This window comes from Heloderma suspectum, chromosome 11, assembly GCF_057233095.1.
Source record: "Heloderma suspectum isolate Gila_16-S chromosome 11, 16-S_ref, whole genome shotgun sequence".
NCBI lineage: Eukaryota > Metazoa > Chordata > Lepidosauria > Squamata > Helodermatidae > Heloderma > Heloderma suspectum.
The window spans coordinates 3,200,456-3,222,175 of NC_139468.1; the positions used below are offsets into that span (position 1 = coordinate 3,200,456).

Consider the following 21,720-nt stretch of genomic DNA (forward strand, 5'->3'; position numbering starts at 1 on the left):
CTTTGGCAGGATTATTGTGTGATTCTCAAAACTGAGAAATCTGTACAAAAATGTATGTTCAAATTCTCAATGGAACATCTCCAGAAGCGTGGAGGAAGCTTTCTTTATAGAGTTCCTACTGTGTTTTGTGTTCAATGTACAACATTTAGAATTATTTACTCTGGTAGTAAGCCACTGTATATAACTTATAAATGATTGAGTTGCTTTTTTGCTTTATGGTGGAAAGAAATCCATTTGATAATATCAAAGGGAGAGGTAAGCCAGCAAAGACATCTTGGTTGGCCTGGCAGGGACCAGCTACCATATGGCTCCTCTACTCCTAGAACTGTCTCTTGCAGTGGCCATGGATATTTCCCTTTGCTTATTTTCCTCTTCCGTCCCTGTCCCTTTTCCCTTTTGTGCCATGTCCTTTAAAGTGTAAGCTGCTATTTAAAATCTAAACCAGCTTGAGTGCATGGGTGGGCATTATATAAATGTAGTAAACAAGGAATAACACTAACACTCTTATTGTTGTTCACTGTAGAATGGAAGGCGAAATGTGGATTTGGACTTGGCATCATCCCATAGAAAGAGGGGTAATATTTTTTTGTGTGAATTTATTGTAGCCATTTAATAGCACTCAGTTTCTCTAAAGCAGTAATCTTGAAACTTCTTAGCTTCAGCGAACCCTTTCCATGTTCACTGGTTTGCTACAGGGCCCCTCTGTGAGGCTAGGAATTCTGGAAAGTGTTCTGTGAGGCACATAGGCAGTTCACTAGGATATTGACCAGGTCTGTTGGCTTCCCCATCGCTCCTTCTGGGATTTGAGCACGTTCCCGAATATTCTCAGGCCACCTCTGCAGCTGTGCCTTGCCAGAGAATGTTGGTAATGGCAGACAAGCTGCCTTTTGAGCAGCTTCCCTGCCAATACTGATCATCTTACTGAGGAAAGCCCTTCTGAGGAACCCCATGATAGTTTGAGAACCCACTGCTTTAAGTTGGTTCTAAGTTTGGATTTCTGACACTAGAACACAATGGTAGGAGGCTTTGCTGTTGTGCTGTGCTCCCTCAGGCTTAGAAATGTAATTTGTGGCAGGAGTGTAGGCAGGTGCAATTTGCCACTTGGCTTTTAAAGAACATAAGAAGAGATGTGCTGGATCAGACCAAAGGCCTACGCCTATGGGAAGCCCACAACAGAACATGAATGCAATAGCACCCTCCTGCTTGCATTCCCCAGCAATTGGTCTTGTGAGGCATACTGCCTCTGATACTGGAAGTAATATATAGCCATTGTGATTTGTGCCCATTGTCTGGTGAGCAGTTGCTATTTGCCCCAGGTGAGTGGGCAAGTTGCAAGGATGAATTTACCCCAGGTAGGGCTGGGAAACACTCCTGTCTGAGACCCTGGAGAATTGCTGCCAGTCAGTGTAAGCAATACTGAGCTGGGTGGAAGAGGCAGCTGAGAGGCTGCTCAGTTCTGTGCTTGTGACTGTTTCCCTTGTCCCTGCTCTGCTGTCCTTGGAAAGTACTTTCGGGCTGAACGCTCATCACGCTTTGGGTCAATTAATGATTGTTCAGCAGTCTGCCTTCTTGGTTGTGACTTCTGACATGCTCAGTCCCTAGCCCCTAAATTACTCTTGGTTTTGATCCTGACCCTGTGGAGATGCATCCCTTTTGAGCAGCTCCTATCCCAAGAGGAGGCATTGAGCCCAGCCAGTTGCCTGACCTTGTCTTTAGCACACTGTTTTACAAGAGTTTATGGGTTAATTTGTAGGGGATAAGAACTATGGTATACACAAGTGCCCAGTTAATTAGCGCATAGTTCCTTTTAATTATTCACGTGGTAAGGGGTTTAAAATGGCGTAATCCCTCATCATTTTCCTACTGCAGGAGGTTTTAGAAGCTGCACGTTTATGGACATTGTTCAAACATGAACACTTCCCCCTTCCTTAAAGCTGTTTTCCATGTGTGGACAGAATGCAGATTGAATGTTGTCTTCTGTACCAAATGTCTCTCTTGTCTTCTGATTCTTGTGTGGTAGTGTGTTTACTCCTTTTTGGCCAGTTGAGCCCCAGAAAAAAGAAGAGCTTCAAGCAAGTACATGATGGCATGTTCTGATTTTATTTTCTCTCTCTAGCTTGCCTACATACTTTATAAAACATGAAATATGTATAGCAGCTGTTCCACATTCATTTTGAAAATTCCATTGCTAGAAACTGGCATATAAGGACAAGTAAACATGGGGTTATTTTTTGTCTAATGTTCAAGCATAGATTGAGCTCTTAGGCATAACTATTCATAGCGCTGAGCTAAAACTGGAATTATAAGAATGCATTAAGTGTACGTCTGTTTATGGTTAGGGCATCGCAGCTGAGAAGATCAATGAAGTGTGTACTTGTTGTGTTTCAGAATCCAGGTTCATTACAATCCCCTGTATGCTGACCCTAGAGAATGAAGTTTGAGATTTGCTGCCAGTGTAATACTGAGCAAGATAAACCATAAGCCTTGAATGTGACTATAATGCATTTGTAATATAACAGCTTGCTAGCTCATAGCAACAGGCAGCTTCCCCCAGGATTTCTTGAGGAGGCTTGTTACCTTAATCCAGAAGTATGCTAGACCATCTTTAATTTTCTGTCCACCGCATCACTTTGTTCTGCAACCCCCAAGCTAATAAAATCTTGTCCCATGGGATTTTTTGCCTTTGGAGGAAGGAGTTTGCATCAGCTTTATCAGATGGTTATCTTTTGCTGCTCTACTTTCAGTGTTCTGTACTGCTAATTTTTGTAAGAAATAATTTGCCCCCAAGAAGAAGAAACCTTAAAATGGGAGTAAAGAAGTTTTAAAATCCTGAAAAACCGAATAGAATAACTTTCTAGTATTCAAATGTGAAGGTGGACCAGGGCCCCTGCAAGCTTTCACAGCCATGTAGTTGCATCCAAACAAAGCTGTCACATGGCGCTACCAGCAGTCACTGTTGGAAAGGAAATGTGGGTAGAAAATAATAAAGCTCTTGAGTTTTTTCCTTTGTCTACTCTCAAGCTTCCCCAGAGCCCTGTAATCAAGTATGAGAAGCCTATAATTTAATTACATTTTGAAAAGCCCTCCCTTCTCCCAAGAAGCCCAGGACAGCGTACATAGTTCTCCCTTCCCTCCTCTATTATATTCTCATAATAGCCCTGTGAGGTAGATTAGACTGACAGGTAGCGGCTCGCTCAGTGAGCTTTGTGGATGAGTGAGAATTTGAAGCTGAATTTCTCTGGTGCTAGTATAGGGGGCCGCGGTGGCTTAGTGGTTAAGGCGCTGAACTGCAGACCGGAAGGTTGGCAGGACAGCAGTTCGAGACCCGAGTGCCGTGTGACGGAGTGAGCTCCCTTCTTCAGTCCCAGCTCCTGCCAACCTAGCAGTTAGAAAGCAAGAAATTGCAAGTAGATAAATAGGTACCGCTGTGGTGGGAAAGGTAACAGCGTTCCGTGCACCTCGGTGTTCAGTCACGCCAGCCACATGACCACAGAAGCGTCTTCGGACAGCGCTGGCTCTTCGGCTTAGAAATGGAGATGAGCACCACACCCTAGAGTCGGACACGACTGGCTGGGGACACCTTTACCTTTTTAGTATGACACTGAGTACTGCACCGCACTGGGCAATCAAGGTGACCCTAAGCCTCCAAGTGTGGGTCATGAGGACGTGGAGCTTTGTCATCCCCTCTTTGTCTTGTCCGTCCAGAATCACTTGTTTGCAATAAAGGACACTTTTTTATTTCCTTTAAAGAAAACATTTCAAAAAACAAATCTGTAATCATTTGCTAAATACTTGTGTTTTGTGCAGTTTCCTTGATTTGAATGTCTGGGTGATTCTCCAAACAGTCAGATAATAAGAAATTTGGAGAACTGTACTGAACACACAGCATCAAGTCCACAAATCAGTGTAAATTTACAGAAGAATATGTCATTGGTTTTGAAATTTTAGACAAGATAATTCAAAACCCTGATTTAAAGCTTATATGAAGTGAATTTTCACTCAGATTAAAATTTCATTTACCCAGTAAAATGAGGTTTTTAAAAACTGAAGCAGTTACATGGTTTGAAAATAGTATAAGTGAAATTATTGCTAGAATTTATCAGTAATGTGTGGTGTCCCCGTCCCCCCGCCCCCAGTCTGTAGTTTTCATATTTTCAAGGCAGGGAAGGTTGCTGATCACTGTATTGGTTTTTCGTAATTGTTACATGTTTATGTGAAGACCATTGGCTTTGTGAAAAACTGAGTGTTTATGTATATTTCCATGAATGTGAAAGGTTAGTGTAACAAAGGGCATTCTGAGAAAGAATATTCAAATTGTGATTGGGGGAATTAAGTTTCCTGTTGGAAGATGCTGCTGCAGTGTGTGTGAGAGAGAGCACTGGTTCATGGTAGCATCAGAAATGATGGAGTACATCCAGGGCATGCAGCTCATTAAGGAAAGAGCAGTGGAAGGGCCTCCGTAAAAGACATGGGTATCCCCAAGTACCCATGTCCTGCACCTGCTTTTGCTGATCTGCAGCTGTCAGTTTGCAACAAACAGATTATGAATCGATAAGATAATACATAATACTATTTTTTGGGCACTGTTACTCTATCAGTATCGCAAATTATTCATTCATTGGGTAGCAAAAGCCCTGATCCCAACTGAGTGCAGCAGCCGTGCATGCACAGCTATAATAAGATCACAGGAGATGGTCCCTGATCATCTGTGAGGGCGGAGAGTAGGGCTGAAATCCATCCCTATCCCCCCCCCCGCCCCCCGTGTGATCTGCTTGTGCAGTGCCTAGGATGCGACCAGGAACTGTGTGCACAGCACCCATTTGAGCATTGGATAATGAACCACAGAAAGGATAGGCATGGAAATCTCATTCCACGCAGGTGTCCCTCACAGGGTTGAAGTGAAAACCAGAGTTTGATTTAATGCTTATACACGGTTGAGTTCAGTGAAGCAAATTTGCTGCATGACACCAAATAAATGGAAAGCAGTTCTAAAGGACAGCAGAAGAGAAACAATTTGCATTGGTTTACTTGCCCTTTTCCCATACCTGTACCTACAAAAATATTTCATTCAAAGCAACCTATAAATCATCCCCCTTGCTTTGCCCATAGTGGTACAATAATGCAAGTTAAACGCAAATCTTGCTTTACAATTGGATGTAAAAAAGATTGTGCACTATTTATTTTTCTGTTCTCCCCCCTTGACCACTCTCTGTTGTTTTATTTCCATACCATCTTATTCAGTGTTATAGCTTTAAGCTGAGCAGTATGAGTGGCTTTTGCCTTTAATTTCCTTCTGTGGCAATATGTTGCTTAAGGATTTACCGCAATAAAAACACAGCTGAAGTTCTTTTCCTTTGATGTAGTATAGTTTGCTAACTGTATGCATGAGATGACATTTTCATCTGTTTTGAATTGCAAGCTGAGCATTTGCTTCTGGTGTCATTTTTCAAATTACAGCATTGGAATTTATGCAGTCCTCTTGTGTGTTTCTAGGAGCAGTTCACAGCCCAGTTGAAGCGCTAAGTGATTCATGGACTCGGTTGAAACACAGAGATTGGCTGTATAGCTCTTCTTGTTTGTTTGGGGAGTCTGATTTTGATTTTACAAAATCGGTTGGAGTTCATACTCTGATTGAAAACGTTATTAGTTTTGTGAGTGGGGATGTGGGGAGCTCCCCAGGCTTTAAGGAGCCCGAAGAAAGTATGTCAACGAGCCCCCAAGCCTATATCGTTGCCATGGAGCAGCAGCAACAGAGAGCAGAGGTGTGTCTTAGAATTACTGTTTTATTAATTGCAGACTAAATCATGCTGTTTAGTTTTCAGCTGGCATTCTGTACCCAAGTGTGGTTTGTGGGGAGGTGCATTTTCAGGACACCCACCCAAAGGGCTGTTCGGGTGCACATGGACAGTCGTGGCCTCTGCGTGGTTGTTTATATGTCTCAGAGGAAGTGGGTATGGCCTCCCAACCGCAACATGCAGCTTTCTTTCTACGTGGACATCATAAAAGCAACATTGAGGAATGTAGAAACCAGCCAACCAACCAGAGAGTGTTGTCTGGTGCACACATGCTCTGTGTGAGGATGTGCATGCAGTCAGCTGGGAAAGGAGGGTGGTTTTTAGAAGCAGTTTTGGATGTGCTCATTCCATGCAGTGTGTACCCCATCCCTCTTCCTCTGTTCTCCTTGTTATTTTTTCCTGCCTTCTGCTCCTAGAATACTCTGTGTGTGTGTGTGTGTGTGCGCGCAAGCCCATATTCTGGTGTAGGTATCAATATGCTAGAGTAAATTTGTTTTCCAAGGGGTATAACACAAGACATTTCTAAAAATTGCTTTTAGCTGCGTCTGGAGGCACTTCATCAGATCCTGGTGCTGCTTTCTGGGATGGAAGAAAAAGGCAGCACTCCATCTGTAGGAAGCCGCCAAGGGCTGGGGTTTCAGTCTTCTTCGCTTCTCACTTCTGTGAGGCTGCAGTTCCTAGCTGGGTGCTTTGGCTTGGGTACTGTAGGACATGCTGGCTCCAAAGGAGAGAGCATCCGTTTACATCATTATCAGGTAATTTGTTATTTAGTTATTTATTGACAGCATTTACACTCAGCCTTTTAGCCAAAAATCTTTCCAGAGCAGCTTGCAAAGATAAGTAGAACTACAGTCCCTGCCCTCAGGCTTACAATCTTGCAAAAGGTAAAGGATGCTTTGTTGTACCTCTGGCCAGAAGTTAGAATTCTGTCAGCATAATTTATTGTAAACTGCTGTAGACAGAACTTCCACATTTAAAATTGTGAGAAGTGGGAACTGCAACAGAATATTGCAGTGTGAAATACTTTTGTTCAGTGTGCCAGCCAGCCAGCCAAGCCTTTTTCCTGGATATTCCAGTCCAGTCCCTGCCCACCAGGTTTACTTGTTTTTCTCCCCAACAGCGATCAGCACTCCATGGCCACTGAGCACTTTAATTCCAGTGAGCACAGCCATTCCTCGTTTGGCTGTGTTCGGGGCACTGTTGTACTTCTGCACGCCTTGGGGTTTCCTGAGCCTGCTGACACCCCTTTTTGTGTGTGGTTTTACTTATTTTATTTGTTTAAAATATTTCTTGGCTGCTTTTCGGGGCAGAAGCCCTCCCAAGGCAGCTTACAGAATAAAATACATAAATACAGTTAAAATATTAAAAGCGATAAAAACAAATACAATGAAATAGCAATAAAAGCCAACAATAAAACCAGCAACAGCAACAGTGGCAGCAACAGCAGCAGACCCATCAAGAGAAGACAAAGGTGAGATAATGTTTTCAAGGCCTTCTTAAAAGCCTTTAATGATGGAACATGGTGGACCTCCGGTGGCAGCTTGTTCCAAAGTTGTGGGGCCACTGCAGAGAAGGCCCTCTCATATGTGGTCACCTACCTAACTGCTCTCACAGGTGGGCAAATGAGAAGGGTCTTTCTTTCTGACCTTTAAGTGTGGGCAGGCTGATATGGGTGAAGATGGTCTTTTAGATAACTTGGTCCCAAACCGTTTAAGGCTTTAAAGGTCAAAAACAGCACTTTAAATGGAGCTCAGAAACACACCGGTATAGGCCTTATGTGATTAAATTGCCTCCCCCCTCCCCCCACCACTCAGGCAGATGCATTCTGCACCAGCTGAAGTTTCTGAACTGTCTTCAAAGGCAGCACCACATACAGTGCATTACAGTTGTCCAGCCTGGACATCACTAGTGCGTAGGTAACTGAGGCAAGGTCCATCCTCTCCAGATAGGGCCACAGCTCGTGTACCAGCCTAAGCTGGTAAAAAGCACTCTGGGACACCACAGCCACCTGGGCTTCCCCAGTTAGCGCAGAGTCCAGGAGGACTCCCGGACTGTGGACTTGGTCATTTAGGGTGCAGCCCCATCTAAGACCTGCTGTAAGCTTCTATCCAGAGTAGTTTTTTCCCAACCCACAGTACCTCCGTCTTGTCTGGATTAAGTTTCAGCTTGTTTTCTCTCATGCACCCCAAAACAGCCTCCTCACACTGGTTCAAGGGTTCCACAGCCTCCCTGGGATGTGCAGATGAAAACGAGAGGTAGAGCTGAGTATCCTCCACATACTGATGACACCTCAGCCCAGACCTCCAGATGACTTCCCCCAGTAGTTTCACGTAGATATTAAAAGACATGGATTGTGTTGTTTTGACTACAGAAACACCAGGACTTATTTTGAATATTGGAGATAGAGGAAATAGTTGCTGGTCGAAGTCTAGAAGTGGACAAGCTAGGGAAAATATCACTTCAGAAAACGATTTGAATATGTTTTGAATACAATATGTTGTATTAGTGTTAAGAAATTCCTTATGATAGGAACAGTGCGGTGTGCTGATAGCCATATGCTGCAAAGACAGATGCCTACATGGCCAGGTAAAAGCATGACAGGAATCCTGTGTTACTAGCCAGTGTTAGACACTGGTGAGCTTAGCATTCAAGTACTAGCATAAAATTAGAAGTGGCTGAACTGCATATGTTAAATACTATGAAATGTAGCACGAGATGTGTTTTGATCTATTATTTACACCAATTTCTTGTGTGTAATACAATATTTGGACTGAAAATGCACTTAACAACCCTGCTCAGTTATGGTGCACGAACCTGGGCATGATACCCTCCCTCCATATTTAGCCCATAAACTAAGATTGCAAATTATGGTTTGATCCTGGCTTCCAGGCCTGGATTGTGTAAACCATAGCTTGCTGCAAACCAGGAATGAAAGTTTCTAATTTCCTTGTGAGAGGAGACTGAGGAAGAGGAGGAAGGGGGAGAGGAAGTGTTCAAGCACAAGGTTGCTCTTACTCATAATGCTAAACCATGGCTTAGTGTTGGAATGCAGCCTTTACAGTGAACACAACATGAATGATAATCTATATTTCAGTATGGCCGTAAATTCATGAAATTACTGTCATTCCTCCACTGTTAGCTAATGCCAGTAATAAAATTCATGTTTTTCAAAGTCTAATGTTCCCTTTGAAATCCAGTTTTAGTGGCTACAGAGAGAAGAATCCAGCTACTTAGAGCTTTTGCCAAGATTCTGTGACTTTAAATGACCTTTTAGGCAGTTGTTAAAATAAGTGAATTTCCTGTTGAAGCCTCTTTTCATTTCTTGCCCACATGCCCCCAAAATGATGGCTTGTGCTCCTCTAGGCAAGCAAGACAGAGCATGTTAGAAAGGTATCTTGTATCTGAACCAGCTAACATTCAGAGTACACCTTTGAATAACAAAGAACTCTTTCTTCAAGTTGACTGCCGAGGAAACTGTTATTGTCAGAGCCTTGCTTATTCCATGTCTTCAGGCTTCTTTCAATACAGGGTAGAGGGAGAATGATGGAACTCAGGCTATAAACAAAGCCTGACATATGAGTATAAACATATACACAAGCTATAAACAAAGAGATAAAGCACCTAAATGAAAAAGTTTCCTTCTGGAAAAATATATATTTTAGAAAAATAACCCAGGGTCTGAAGTGCTTGGTAACATCATATGACCGATGGGTTCCTTCCATTTCCAGGTGAGGCAACTCTGGGTGCTTTATTTTATTTATTTCATTTCTATACTGCCCAATAGCCAAAGCTCTCTGGGCTGTTTACAAAAATTAAAACCAAAAAGGGCAGGGTAAAACAATATAAAATATAAAAGCATTAAAACCACAATATAACAATACAACCAGAATAAAACCTAGCAGCAATGCAGAGATTTAAAATACAGATTTAAAACACCAAAGCTAAAAGACTAGGAAGCTAAAATGCTAAAATGCCTGGGAGAATAAAAAGGTCTTCACCTGGCTCCAGAAGGAATACAACGTAGGTGCCAGGCGAACCTCTCTAGGGAGCTCATTCCACTGCTGGGGTGCCACAGCAGAAAAGGTCCTCCTCCTAGTAGCCACCTGCCTCACTTCCTTTGGCAGGGACTCACGGAGAAGGACCACTGAGGATGATCTTAGGGTCCAGGCTGGCACATATGGGAAGAGGCGATCCTTCAATGGCCCCAAGCTGTTAAGGGCTTTGAACATTAATACCAGCAATTTGAATCGGGCCCAGAAATGGACTGGCAGCCAGTGCAGCTGGAAAAGTACTGGCGTAATGTGATGTCATTGGCCAGTCCTTCTTAACAATCTTGCTGCCCTTGGACTAGCTGAAGTTTCTGAACTGTTTTCAAAGGCAGCCCCACATATAACACAGTGCAGTAATCCAGATGAGAAGTTATCAGAGCATGGATAACTGTAGCTAGGCTATCTCTATCCAGATAACGGTGGAGTTGGTATACCAGCCTAAGCTGAAAAAGTGCTCCATGCCACTGAGTTCACCTGTGTCTCAAGTGACAGTTCTGGGTCCAAGACCACCCCCAAATTACGAACCTGATCCTTTAGGGGGGAGTGCAGCCCCCTCCAGAACAGGTTGAATATCACCTAGCTGGGCAGACAAACCACCCACTAACAGTACCTCCATCTTGTCTGGATTGAGTTTCAGTTTATTGGCCCTCATCCAGTCCATTACTGTGCCCAGGCCCTGATTCAGAACAGCCACTGCTTCACCTGTGTTTGATGAGTAAAAGAGGTGGAGCTGGGTGTCATCCGCATATTAATGGCACCTCAGCCCACACCTCCGGATAACCTCCCCCAGTGGTTTTATGTAGATGTTAAACAGCATGAGGAATAAAATAGAGCCCTGTGGAACCCCATGGCATAATTGCCATGGCACAGAGCAGTAATCCCCCAGCATCATCTTCTGGAGTTGGCCATCCAAGTAGGAGCGGAACCACTGCAGTTCCGTGCCTCCAACTCCCAAGCCAGACAACCTATCCAGAAGGATATCATGGTTGATGGTATCGAAAGCCACTGAGAGGTCCAGGAGAATCAACAGGGTTGCACTCCCCCTGTCCCTCTCCTGGCAGAGGTCATCCCACATGGTAACCAAGGCAGTTTCCATTCCAAAACCATGCCTGAAGCCTGATTGAAATGGATCTAGATAATCTGTTTCATTCAAGAGTACCGGAGTTGTCCTGCAACTACCCGCTCAAGCACCTTGCCCAGGAAGGGGATATTGGCCACTGGCCTATAGTTGTTAACCTCCTCCAGGTCCAGGTTAGGCTTCTTCAGGAGTGGCCTGATTACCACCTCTTTTAAACAGACCAGTACCACTTCCTCTCTCAAGGAGGAATTTACAACCTCCTGGACCCAGCCAGACATCCCCTCCTTGTTTGATGTAATAATCCATGAACAGCAAGTGTCAGGCACAAAAGTGGTCGGCCAGACTTGGCCAAGCACCTTGTCTGCATCCTCAGGCCTCAATAACTGAAACTAATGCAATAAAACTGGACCAGACGGTGCTCTGAACACTTCTACCAATGGAACTGCATTAATTGTGGTGTCCAATTCATGACGCATCTGAGCAACTTTATCTTCAAAGTGCCGTGCAAACTCGTTACAGCGTGCTACTGAGGGTTCCAAAGTTTCTCCAGACAGAGGGGTCTTTGTTCTAACAGTCAGAAAGCATTGTGCAGCTATTCTGGATTTGTTCCTTTATGGATTTTCCACAGTAAAAAAAAAAAAAAAAAGATGGAAGAAGCAGTATGAAAACATGGGAGGGTTACAAGAGGAAGACAACGTTTGGACCCACCGAAAAATTCCATGAGTGAGGCTGGACTATGGTACAATAAAAGCCTCCTCTGAAAGCACCCTCTTTCCACTATTTTGTTACCCTCTTAAGATGTCACAGGGTTCACTGTCGTTGTTTCTATGCTTCCATGCAAGCAAGCAGGGAGTCCTGTTTTATTTTGAAATCCCTGGATGGCGCTTTTCCTAGTCTGAACATTTGGGAAATCCATGTGGATATGTTTTACTGTATTTAATTTTTCATAGGATGGCATCAGGGCAGCTAAGAGGAATATTCAGACGGAAATTCAAATGGCTGTGCACAAGATCTACCAGCAATTATCTGCAACTTTGGAAAGAGCCCTCCAAGCAAATAAACACCACATAGGTAAGAGGAGCAAATCGAATCATGCTGCTGACAGAAAACAAGTCACATGTTGCTCGTTGCTGTTGTTTTTAATCCTAGGCAAGCTCAAAATGGAAATCATGTTTAAGTATTTTCCTCATCTTTTGTGTTTGTGTGCGTATGTGTGTATTAGAGGCACAGCAGCGTCTCCTGTTGGTAACGGTGTTTGCTCTAAGTGTACACTATCAGCCAGTCGATGTGTCCTTGGCCATTTCCACCGGGTTGTTAAATGTCCTGTCCCAGTTATGCGGAACAGATACCATGCTTGGTCAGCCACTGCAGCTGTTGCCAAAAAGTGGCATTTCCCAGCTCAGCACTGCTTTAAAAGTAGCCAGCACTAGATTACTTCAGATCCTGGCCATCACCACAGGGTAAGTCTTGGCAGTTTATTTTCTGGGTAATATTTCATCTTTTCAACTATTCAAGTGTAAAGATAGTAGAACTTTCCTCACAACTAGCTAATCAGTAATCACTATGGGGAAACATTTAAAAAACAGAGAGGCAGTTGTGGGGGAGAACCCTAGCTCACTTTTGATAATACTCATTTTAAAAATGATCCAGGGTTCCTTTTCTCTCTCAGCAATTACCTTTATATCCTAGCAGTGAAACATGTTGGTATGCTGGGTTTTATGCAGCATATGGTAAAACTGCATTCTGTTAGTAAACAGCTTAAAATTGTTTAGTTAGTTTAGAGCATTTATAATCTGCTTCTTAATTCAAATGAGTTCTTAAAGTGGAGAACAATATGGGGGGGGAGAGAGAGAGGAAAAAAACCCACATTAAAACATCAAAGAAAAACAAACAAATCAATAGTGTTACCTTAACAGCTGCGTTAATCTTAGCCTCTTCCAAGAGAAGGAAGATCAGTCGAGTGCTTATTTTTCTCAGAGTTGATGGGGGTCTTTGGCCGCCGTACATTTGGCCCAAATACATGAAAAGCCCCCGTATCTATCTTACATCCATACCTTTATCCGGAGAATCGTATATGTTCTGCAGTGCTTTACTTGAAGCTTTTATAATGCCCATCATCTTCACATTGTTGCTAACTGCTTACCACATTCGTATGCAGAACGTATGCAGATAAACTGAGCCCGAAAGTGGTCCAGTCTTTGCTGGATCTGCTGTGTAGTCAGCTGAAAAATCTGTTATCACAAGCTGGTGTGATGCTTATGGCTTCATTTGGGGAAAAAGAAGATGGTGAGCAGGAGCAAGAGGATGAAAAGAAGACAGAGACAAATGGAGACAGTGAGAGGAAAGACTTCAGAGGTATTGTACGTTCCTATTATGTGTTGTTTAAAAGAAAGGAGAATTCCTGGCGGGAGGAGGAGTCTATAATACTACATTCCATTGCAAATGTATGCCATTAAAGACTAATTTAAACTATATAGTAATTATTGAGGTGCTAGTTCACTTTGATTCCATCGGAATACTCTCTCTAACCCTATTCATGGATTCGGATGAATGCACGTTGGCGTAAATGGGTGGAGATGCTTATCCAAGCCCTACCTCCAACATGCATGCCAGTTCCACTTTTGACCTTTGCATGTTCAGTATGTAGCTTTGAAGGGGGATTCTACATGCGGGCGGCTGAACACACTTAGCATCCTCCCCACTATAGTTGATAATGCAGGATTTGGAATCATGGGGAAGATGCTAAGCATGTTCAGTCAACTCCACATAGAACTCCCGTCAGACCTTCATGTATGTGCGACGGTCAAAAGTGGAGCGGTGTGTGCAGGGATGTTGGGGCGGGGCATGCATGCTTCTCTCCCATTGAAGCCCAACATGTTCACCTGTAGACTTGAATGGAACTTCTGTCCCAATGATTTGTGTTTGCAGTAATCCTGAAGAACAGAGGGGCACCCCCCAAAAAAAACACACACAAGTAAGATTATTCAGATTATTGTTGTTGTTCAGTCGTTCAGTCGTGTCCGACTCTTCGTGACCCCATGGACCATAGCACGCCAGGCCTTCCTGTCCTGCGCTCTCTCCCGGAGCGTGCTCAAGTTCATATTCATTGCATCCGTGATGCTATCTAGCCATCTCATCCTCTGCCGTCCCCTTCTCCTTTTGCCTTCAGTCTTTCCCAGCATCAGGGTCTTTTCCAGGGAGTTTTCTCTTCGCATTAGGTGGCCAAAATATTGGAGCTTCAGCTTCAGTATCTGTCCTTCCAATGAGCACTCAGGGTTGATTTCCTTTAGGATGGTCTGATTTGACCTCCTTGCAGTCCAGGGGACTCGTAAGAGTCTTCTCCAGCACCACAGTTCGAAAGCATCAATTCTTCGGCGCTCAGCCTTCCTTATAGTCCAGCTCTCACAGCCATACATTACTACTGGGAAAACCATAGCTTTGATTAGACGGACCTTTGTCGGCAAGGTGATGTCTCTGCTTCTTACTATGCTGTCTAGGTTGGCCATAGCTTTCCTCCCCAGGAGCAAGCGTCTTTTAATTTCATGGCTACAGTCACCGTCTGCGGTGATCTTGGAGCCCAAGAAAGTAAAATCTGTCACTGCTTCCATTTCTTCCCCTTCTATATGCCAGGAAGTGATGGGGCCAGATGCCATGATCTTAGTTTTTTTAATGTTGAGTTTCAAACCAGCTTTTGCACTCTCCTCTTTCACCCTCAACAAGAGGCTCTTTAGATCCTCTTCGCTTTCTGCCATTAGGGTGGTATCATCTGCATATCGGAGGTTGTTGATAATTCTCCCAGCAATCTTAATTCCGACCTCTGATTCATCCAACCCGGCATTTCTCATGATGTACTCTGCATATAAGTTAAATAAGCAGGGTGACAATATGCAGCCTTGTCGTACTCCTTTCCCAATTTTGAACCAATCGGTTGTTCCATGTCTGGTTCTTACTGTTGCTTCTTGACCCTCGTACAGGTTTCTCAGGAGACAGGTAAGGTGGTCTGGTACTCCCATCACTTTCAGAATTTGCCACAGTTTGTTGTGATCCACACAATCAAAGGCTTTAGCGTAGTCAATGAAGCAGAAATAGACGTTTTTCTGGAATTCTCTTGCTTTCTCCATGATGCAGCGAATGTTGGCGATCAGTTCCTCTGCCTCTTCGAAACCCAGCTTGTACTTCCGGTAGTTCTCGGTTCGCATACTGCTGAAGCCTAGCTTGTAGGATTTTGAGCATCACCTTGCTGGCATGTGAAATGAGCGCAATTGTGCGGTAGTTTGAACACTCTTTGGCATTGCCCTTCTTTGGAATTGGAATGTAAACTGACCTTTTCCAGTCTTGTGGCCACTGTTGAGTGTTCCAGATTTGTTGACATATTGAATGCAACACTTTAACAGCATCATCTTTTAGGATTTTAAATAGTTCGGCTGGAATACTGTCATCTCCGCTAGCTTTGTTGTTACTAATGCTTCCTAAGGCCCACTTGACTTCACTCTCTAGGATGTCCGGCTCAAGTTCAGTGACCGCACTATCATGGCTATCAGGGACATTCAGATCTTTCCTGTATATTCAGATTATATAAGCCTGTATATTTCTGTTTTGTGCACTGGGAATCTATTGTTATAAATCGTTAAATGTGTGGAGCGTACTAAATATACATGCCAAAAGCACAGGAAAAAAAGGTTTTTTGACCTATGTTGACAACATTGCCATAGTTGTTAGAGGTATAAAAAGGGAGCCAAAATGAATTGTTTTAAAATTTTATTAAGCATTATACTTTATTTTCAATGTATTGAAGAATGGGATTGCAAATCTTGCCAAGAATTTTGTCCCCCACCCATGATAAAATCTTTGTGTCCATCTTCCTCACTCCGCTGAAACAGTGCCTCTTCTTGAACAAATTTGGCAGTTATTAGCTACTTTGTCTCTTCTGCTTAGAGAGGAGGAACAATATTAGCATAATAAGAATTTTGTTACACAACTGAATAAGATGCTACTATATCACATAGTACTACCATGTTTCTTTTACTGTAAATATTTATATTCCATTCTTCAGCTGAGAAACCTCCTGGAGCAGTTTACATAAACAGTGACAATCAGTCTATATGACTATAAAAGTGGAGCAGAGTAATCGTTTAGTGACAAAATGGCAATCAAACCATGATGTGTTTTCTATCAGTGGAGGAGGGTATACTGAGCTGGTCATCTCTTCCCGTTCACTCTCAGGAAGCACTTTTGCAACCTAGGGCATTAAAAGATAATATGAATTCATTTCCTATTGGCAATATTAATTCTTGTTTTAAATCCAAAGTGGCCCTCCGGAAACAGCATGCTGCAGAGTTACATCTAGGAGATTTTCTAGTCTTTCTTAGAAGGGTTGTTTCTTCAAAAGCCATTCAGTCAAAAATGGCTTCTCCAAAGTGGACAGAGGTGCTCCTGAATATAGCTTCTCAGAAGTGTTGCTCAGGTACAGTACTCTGGTCTATGTATGTGTTTAATATTTAGAGACAGATGTGGATATGCATGCTATCTGTCAAATGAATAATTACAGAATCTCCATTCATACATTGTTTGTGTATATACCCCATCTTTTCTTGTGTCTTTAAGATATCTGATGAAATTTTAAAAACTGCACTTATAACGGATTTCTAACTAGATTTGGGATGTTTGTAGAAGTTATTGGTAGTACACATATGTACTCCCTAAGGAGCCTTTAGTAGTTCTTTTTGGATATGTTGTCGGTGTAGTTGCTTGTGAGGATATTAAAATGGTGGTTCACCTCTTAGCAGTGGCCCAAATGGCAGTCCATTTGAGTTGGAAGAAGATTAATCCACCTGCAATTTCTGATTGGTGTCTCAGGGTCTGGGATATGGCCACTCTGGTTAAACTGACCAACATTATAAGAACTAGAGAAGGGAGATTAATACAAGAACAATTTTCAGGAAAGTGAAGTCTTTTTATTATTTATTGGAATCATAAAGCTCAGGAATCGTTAAAGCCCCTTCCTTTACTGGGGATGATTTAATGTCACTTTTTGTATACAATTGATGGTGTTTACATTCTTAAGGCTGCTTTTAATTTGTGAGTATCTTTGATGTTAAAATGTGGTCATTGTGAGCAGTACTTAATGTTATTATGTATTGGGTATTATGATATCACTATGTGTTATGTAAATAACAATAAAATAGTAATCATTAAAAGAAGTTATTGGTGGTACCCACTTTCCTTTTGAATTCTGCTTTTAGGTGTGCCTTTAGTTGGCAACTTGAGGACCAGGCTGCTTGCGCTACATGTGCTGGAAGCTGTGTTGCCTGCTTGTGAATCGGGTGTGGAGGATGACCAGATGGCTCAGGTCTTGACACTTATACAATACATTAATTTTAATCTTTTTCCTTCACAGTAGGGACAATTCCAGTGGAATTTACATCTCTGAAATGATGGTTAAGTTAATTTTAACTTCCCCCCACCCCCAGTCACTGATAGCTTGATGAAGCTGTCTTATACAGAAGCAAATCATTGGTCCCTCTAGCCAAGTGCAGTTTCTTCTGCCTGGCAGTGGCTCTCTAAGGATCTCAGACAGAGATCTCTCCTGGTTCCGGGGCCAGCTCTGCTGTTGCTGCTGCTTGGATGGGTGCACCTAGCCCTTCAGAATTACCGCTTGCATGTACATTTTACCACAGTAGTTGTCAAAAGTCTGGAAGCTGCTCCATCAAACTTGCATTGCATTGCACCGGATGTGTTACTCATGAGTAATGTCTGCATGTACATTACAGGTCTTCAGAGATGAATTTTTTTAAAGAAAGTGAGAAGTTTCCTTCAGTTACATACTTTGAATCCCTTGCTGCTCCATCCCCTGTAAGCAGGATGGTAGAATATAGTTTTACTATTATCGCTGATGTGTTTGAATTAAATGTTCTGAAACTGTGTTGCCCAACAGGTTATTGAACGATTATTCTCCCTTCTGTCTGATTGTATGTGGGAGAGTCCAGTTGCACAAGCCAAGCATGTGATTCAGGTCAAGGAGAAAGAACAGGAAATGAAGCTTCAGGTACTAGCTTTAATTGTGATTACGTATTTTATTTGTACCCCATCTTTCTACCAAAACATGGCACTCAAGATGGCTCCCCCCAAAGATCTGTTCAACTGATCACGTTGTGAGGTGTTTCTCTTCTGTTTCTGAAAGAAACCGGGTGAATCCGAAGAAGAAGATGAGAATCTTCCTATACAGGAAGTGTCCTTTGATCCCGAGAAGGCCCAGTGCTGCATAGTGGAGAATGGCCAGATCTTAACACATGGCAGTGGTGGAAAGGGATATGGCTTAGCATCCACTGGAGTCACTTCTGGGTGTTACCAATGGAAGGTATGTAGAACAAAGAGGCTATTTTAAAACAGGGGGGAGGGAAGGTGTAAAGACCAATCTGTTTTGTCTGTATCAGGCCACTGGATCTTTGTGACGTAGTGGGACGTAGTGGCTAGAGTGTTGGACTGGGAGTCCAGAGATCCGGGTTCTAGTCCCCACTCAGCCATGGAAGCTCACTGGGTGACTTTGGGCCAGTCACAGACTCTCAGCCCAACCTACCTCACAGGGTTGTTGTTGTGAGGATAAAAGGGAGAGGAGGAGGATCATGTAAGCCGCCTTGGGTTCCTTGCAAGCGGAAAAAAGGCGGGATATAAATGCAATAAATAAATAAAAATAAAATTTGTGACATTTCCAACCCCTAAGCTGTATCCTGCTCAAAATGGGGAGAAACAAACTGGATCTGTGGTTCCAATTTCATTGGGTTCTAGCTAGTAGCCTAAATAAGTGCACTGGACTTGCCCATAATTTCTGGCCTTTGAAGCTGAACTCCAGAGTTCTCTCAGCTTCAGGTTTTGATCCATGACTTGATGGGTCTCTTCAGGCCTGTGGGGAGTGATGCAGGCCAGTGGCATTAACTGTACCTGTATCCATTTCAAGAAGTCTCTGCAAAGGTCTCTTAATGGCTGGGTGAGTTGTGTGGCAAAGGTAGAGGGTCACTGGAACCTCTGAAATCTCACTGGTGGTTCTGCTCTTGTGTAAACATAAATCAACTGCCAAATTTAGTTTGGGGGGTAACTAATCAGTGACCTCGCCTATCAGTGATTTAAAACATTTGCTATCCTTTCTTCTCCATCACTCTGAAGAACGCCTCTTGTAGTATGTAAATACTCCCACTGCCTCTAAAATTGAATTCAACAGTGAGTTAATTTGCTGGTTGAAGTGGCTTTTCAAATACTTTTTTTCCTTGTCCCCGTTACTTTGGTATTATTTATCATTGCTCAGCGGTATTTGAAGCATTTCCACAGTATTAATAGCTTTTCTACACCTTGTAGTTCTATATTGTGAAGGAAAATCGAGGCAATGAAGGAACATGTGTAGGAGTGTCTCGCTGGCCAGTTCATGATTTTAACCATCGCACTACCTCAGATATGTGGCTGTACAGAGCGTATAGTGGCAACCTCTACCATAATGGGGAGCAGACGTTGACGCTGACCAGTTTTACCCAAGGAGACTTCATAACATGCGTGTTAGATATGGAAGCGAGAACTATTTCCTTTGGTAAAAATGGAGAGGTATGGCATTTCAGTTTATTATTAATTTACAATATTTGTATCCTGCTTAAAAAGCAGTTCACAATAATAGTAAAAGAATTAATATCACTTATAACATAAAATCAGCAATTCCAAAAAAGTGATATAGCAGATAACAATGGCAAAATATATTATATATAAAATATGATCATGCTCTGAATCGGTAAAGTAAAATTAAATAAACAGACACAATGAAATAAATAGGTCTTTACTCCCCTCCAACAGGAAAGGAGGGGAATGTGCCAGTTTGATCTCATAGGGTGGGAATTCCATAGCTTAGGTGCCACCACTTAACAGACCCTGCTCCTCATCAACAGTAGCTTCCCAACTGGTGGAATATGGAGCAGAACGTGATGGTGGTGGGGTCATAGTGAGGAAATGCTCCCTTGTAAAGCAGGTGCCTGAAATAGTTAATTTAGGAAGCTTGCTTTCTCCTGATTTTTCCCCAAACAGGAACCAAAACTGGCTTTTGAAGATGTGGATGCTGCAGAATTATACCCTTGTGTGATGTTTTATAGCAGTAATCCTGGAGAAAAGGTAATTGAAATGTTTAGTGGTGGGGAGGACGATTAATATTTTACTTGCTGAGGGCCTATCCATTTGACAGGTGGACTAGATGAAGCATATTGGGTGGAAGGTTAGGTGAGGTCCTAAGAACATAGGGAGGAGCCACCTTATACTGAATCAGAGCATTGGCCCATTTAACCAGTAGTGTCTGTTTTCACAGGCAGAAGCTCCCCAGAATCTCAGGCAAAGGTCTTTCCCAGCCCTATTGCCTGAAATTCTTATAACTGCAGATGTCAGGAACTCCTGTCCATCTGGAACTCCTTGGTATGCAAAGAGCTCCCTGAACTATGGCCCCTCTCTTGTTCCAAACCTTTTCCCCACCCTTGCCAGCTTGAGAATGCTCCAAAGTTGGTGTGACAGGGAGATGGAGATATCCAGGAGATCCCGGCAACTCTGCAGTTGCCTTCCTGCACTTGCTGAGGTGTGAGCGTGGTCCAAGTCCAACATGGGCAGGAATAGCAAAGAGTGGGGAAGGTTCTGCCCACAGAGCTTGCTCATGACACTTCCCCCTGCTCTACTTCTAGTGAGAAAGAGTGCTGGAGCATGATGGAAGTGGAGAACTGGCTTCTGTTTGTTTATATCTCATTTCCTAAACTTAGCCTTATTTTAAATGTAACTGGTTAAACTTTTGCTTGTAAATATTTCTGTATTTTGAAATATTTTATAGCAACGTGGAAGTTGCTAAGAAGACAAAAATTGCTCCCACAAGTCTGTCAGCATAACTGAGTAAAATGTACTTCCTATCACTATGAGCCTGCCACAAAGCCCCAGAGGAGGGTGTTTTGCAGATGGATGCAGTATTGACAAAATTACAAAAGCTTATCTGTTCAGTTAGAAGATGTCTAGTTTGCAAAGATTTGTTTTACCAAAATCCCGAGAACAACAGCTTAGTTAATTTCTGTGTGCGTGTGCATGTGTCTGCCTAGGTCAAAATCTGTGACATGCAGATGCGTGGCACCCCGAGGGACTTGCTGCCAGGAGACCCCATCTGCAGCCCTGTGGCTGCCGTGCTTGCTGAGGCCACGATACAGCTTATCCGCATCCTCCACCGAACAGACCGGTGGACGCACTGCATCAACAAAAAAATGATGGAGCGGCTGCACAAGATCAAACCGTGCCTTAAAGAAGCAGGCCAGAAGCTGAAGAAAAGCCGCTCTGTTCAAAGCAGAGAGGAGAACGAGGTGCGGGAAGAGAAAGAGAGCAAGGAAGAGGAGAAAAGCAAGCACAGCAGTCGGCATGGGCTGGCTGATCTCTCAGAGCTCCAGCTGAGGACTCTCTGTATAGAGGTGTGGCCGGTACTGGCAGTGATCGGTGGAGTTGATGCCGGGCTCCGTGTGGGGGGCCGCTGTGTTCACAAGCAAACGGGACGCCACGCCACCTTGCTTGGAGTGGTCAAAGAAGGCAGCACGTCCGCCAAAGTCCAATGGGATGAAGCAGAGATCACAATCAGGTACAGTGTACTCAGTATTGGTATCAGACAAGGGACCAATGGTTATTGCTTAGGAAATGTCAGTGACATTTTAAATAGGAGATAGCAGTTGCTGATATCTGTAGCTAGCTGAAGGTCAGATAGCTCAACCTGGAAATAAATGTAGCTTGGTGTAACTTTTAACTACTTTGTTTT

The 21,720-nt window shown here is 43.2% G+C and overlaps 1 protein-coding gene across 9 annotated transcripts in view; it reads left to right on the forward strand.

Moving 5' to 3' along the window:
- The window catches only part of HERC1 (HECT and RLD domain containing E3 ubiquitin protein ligase family member 1), a 113,735-nt gene that overhangs the window by 40,021 nt on the left and 51,994 nt on the right, over positions 1-21,720 (forward strand). For all 9 annotated transcript variants that reach the window (XM_084816648.1, XM_084816654.1, XM_084816653.1 and 6 more), the window contains exons 25-37: positions 524-575; positions 5,494-5,762; positions 6,335-6,550; positions 11,873-11,993; positions 12,145-12,382; positions 13,081-13,277; positions 16,231-16,386; positions 17,165-17,271; positions 17,857-17,967; positions 18,103-18,279; positions 19,272-19,511; positions 19,983-20,066; positions 21,023-21,546. In XM_084816648.1, coding sequence (XP_084672774.1) covers positions 524-575; positions 5,494-5,762; positions 6,335-6,550; positions 11,873-11,993; positions 12,145-12,382; positions 13,081-13,277; positions 16,231-16,386; positions 17,165-17,271; positions 17,857-17,967; positions 18,103-18,279; positions 19,272-19,511; positions 19,983-20,066; positions 21,023-21,546 — 2,492 coding nt within the window. The remainder of the gene's footprint in view (positions 1-523; positions 576-5,493; positions 5,763-6,334; positions 6,551-11,872; positions 11,994-12,144; positions 12,383-13,080; positions 13,278-16,230; positions 16,387-17,164; positions 17,272-17,856; positions 17,968-18,102; positions 18,280-19,271; positions 19,512-19,982; positions 20,067-21,022; positions 21,547-21,720) is intronic.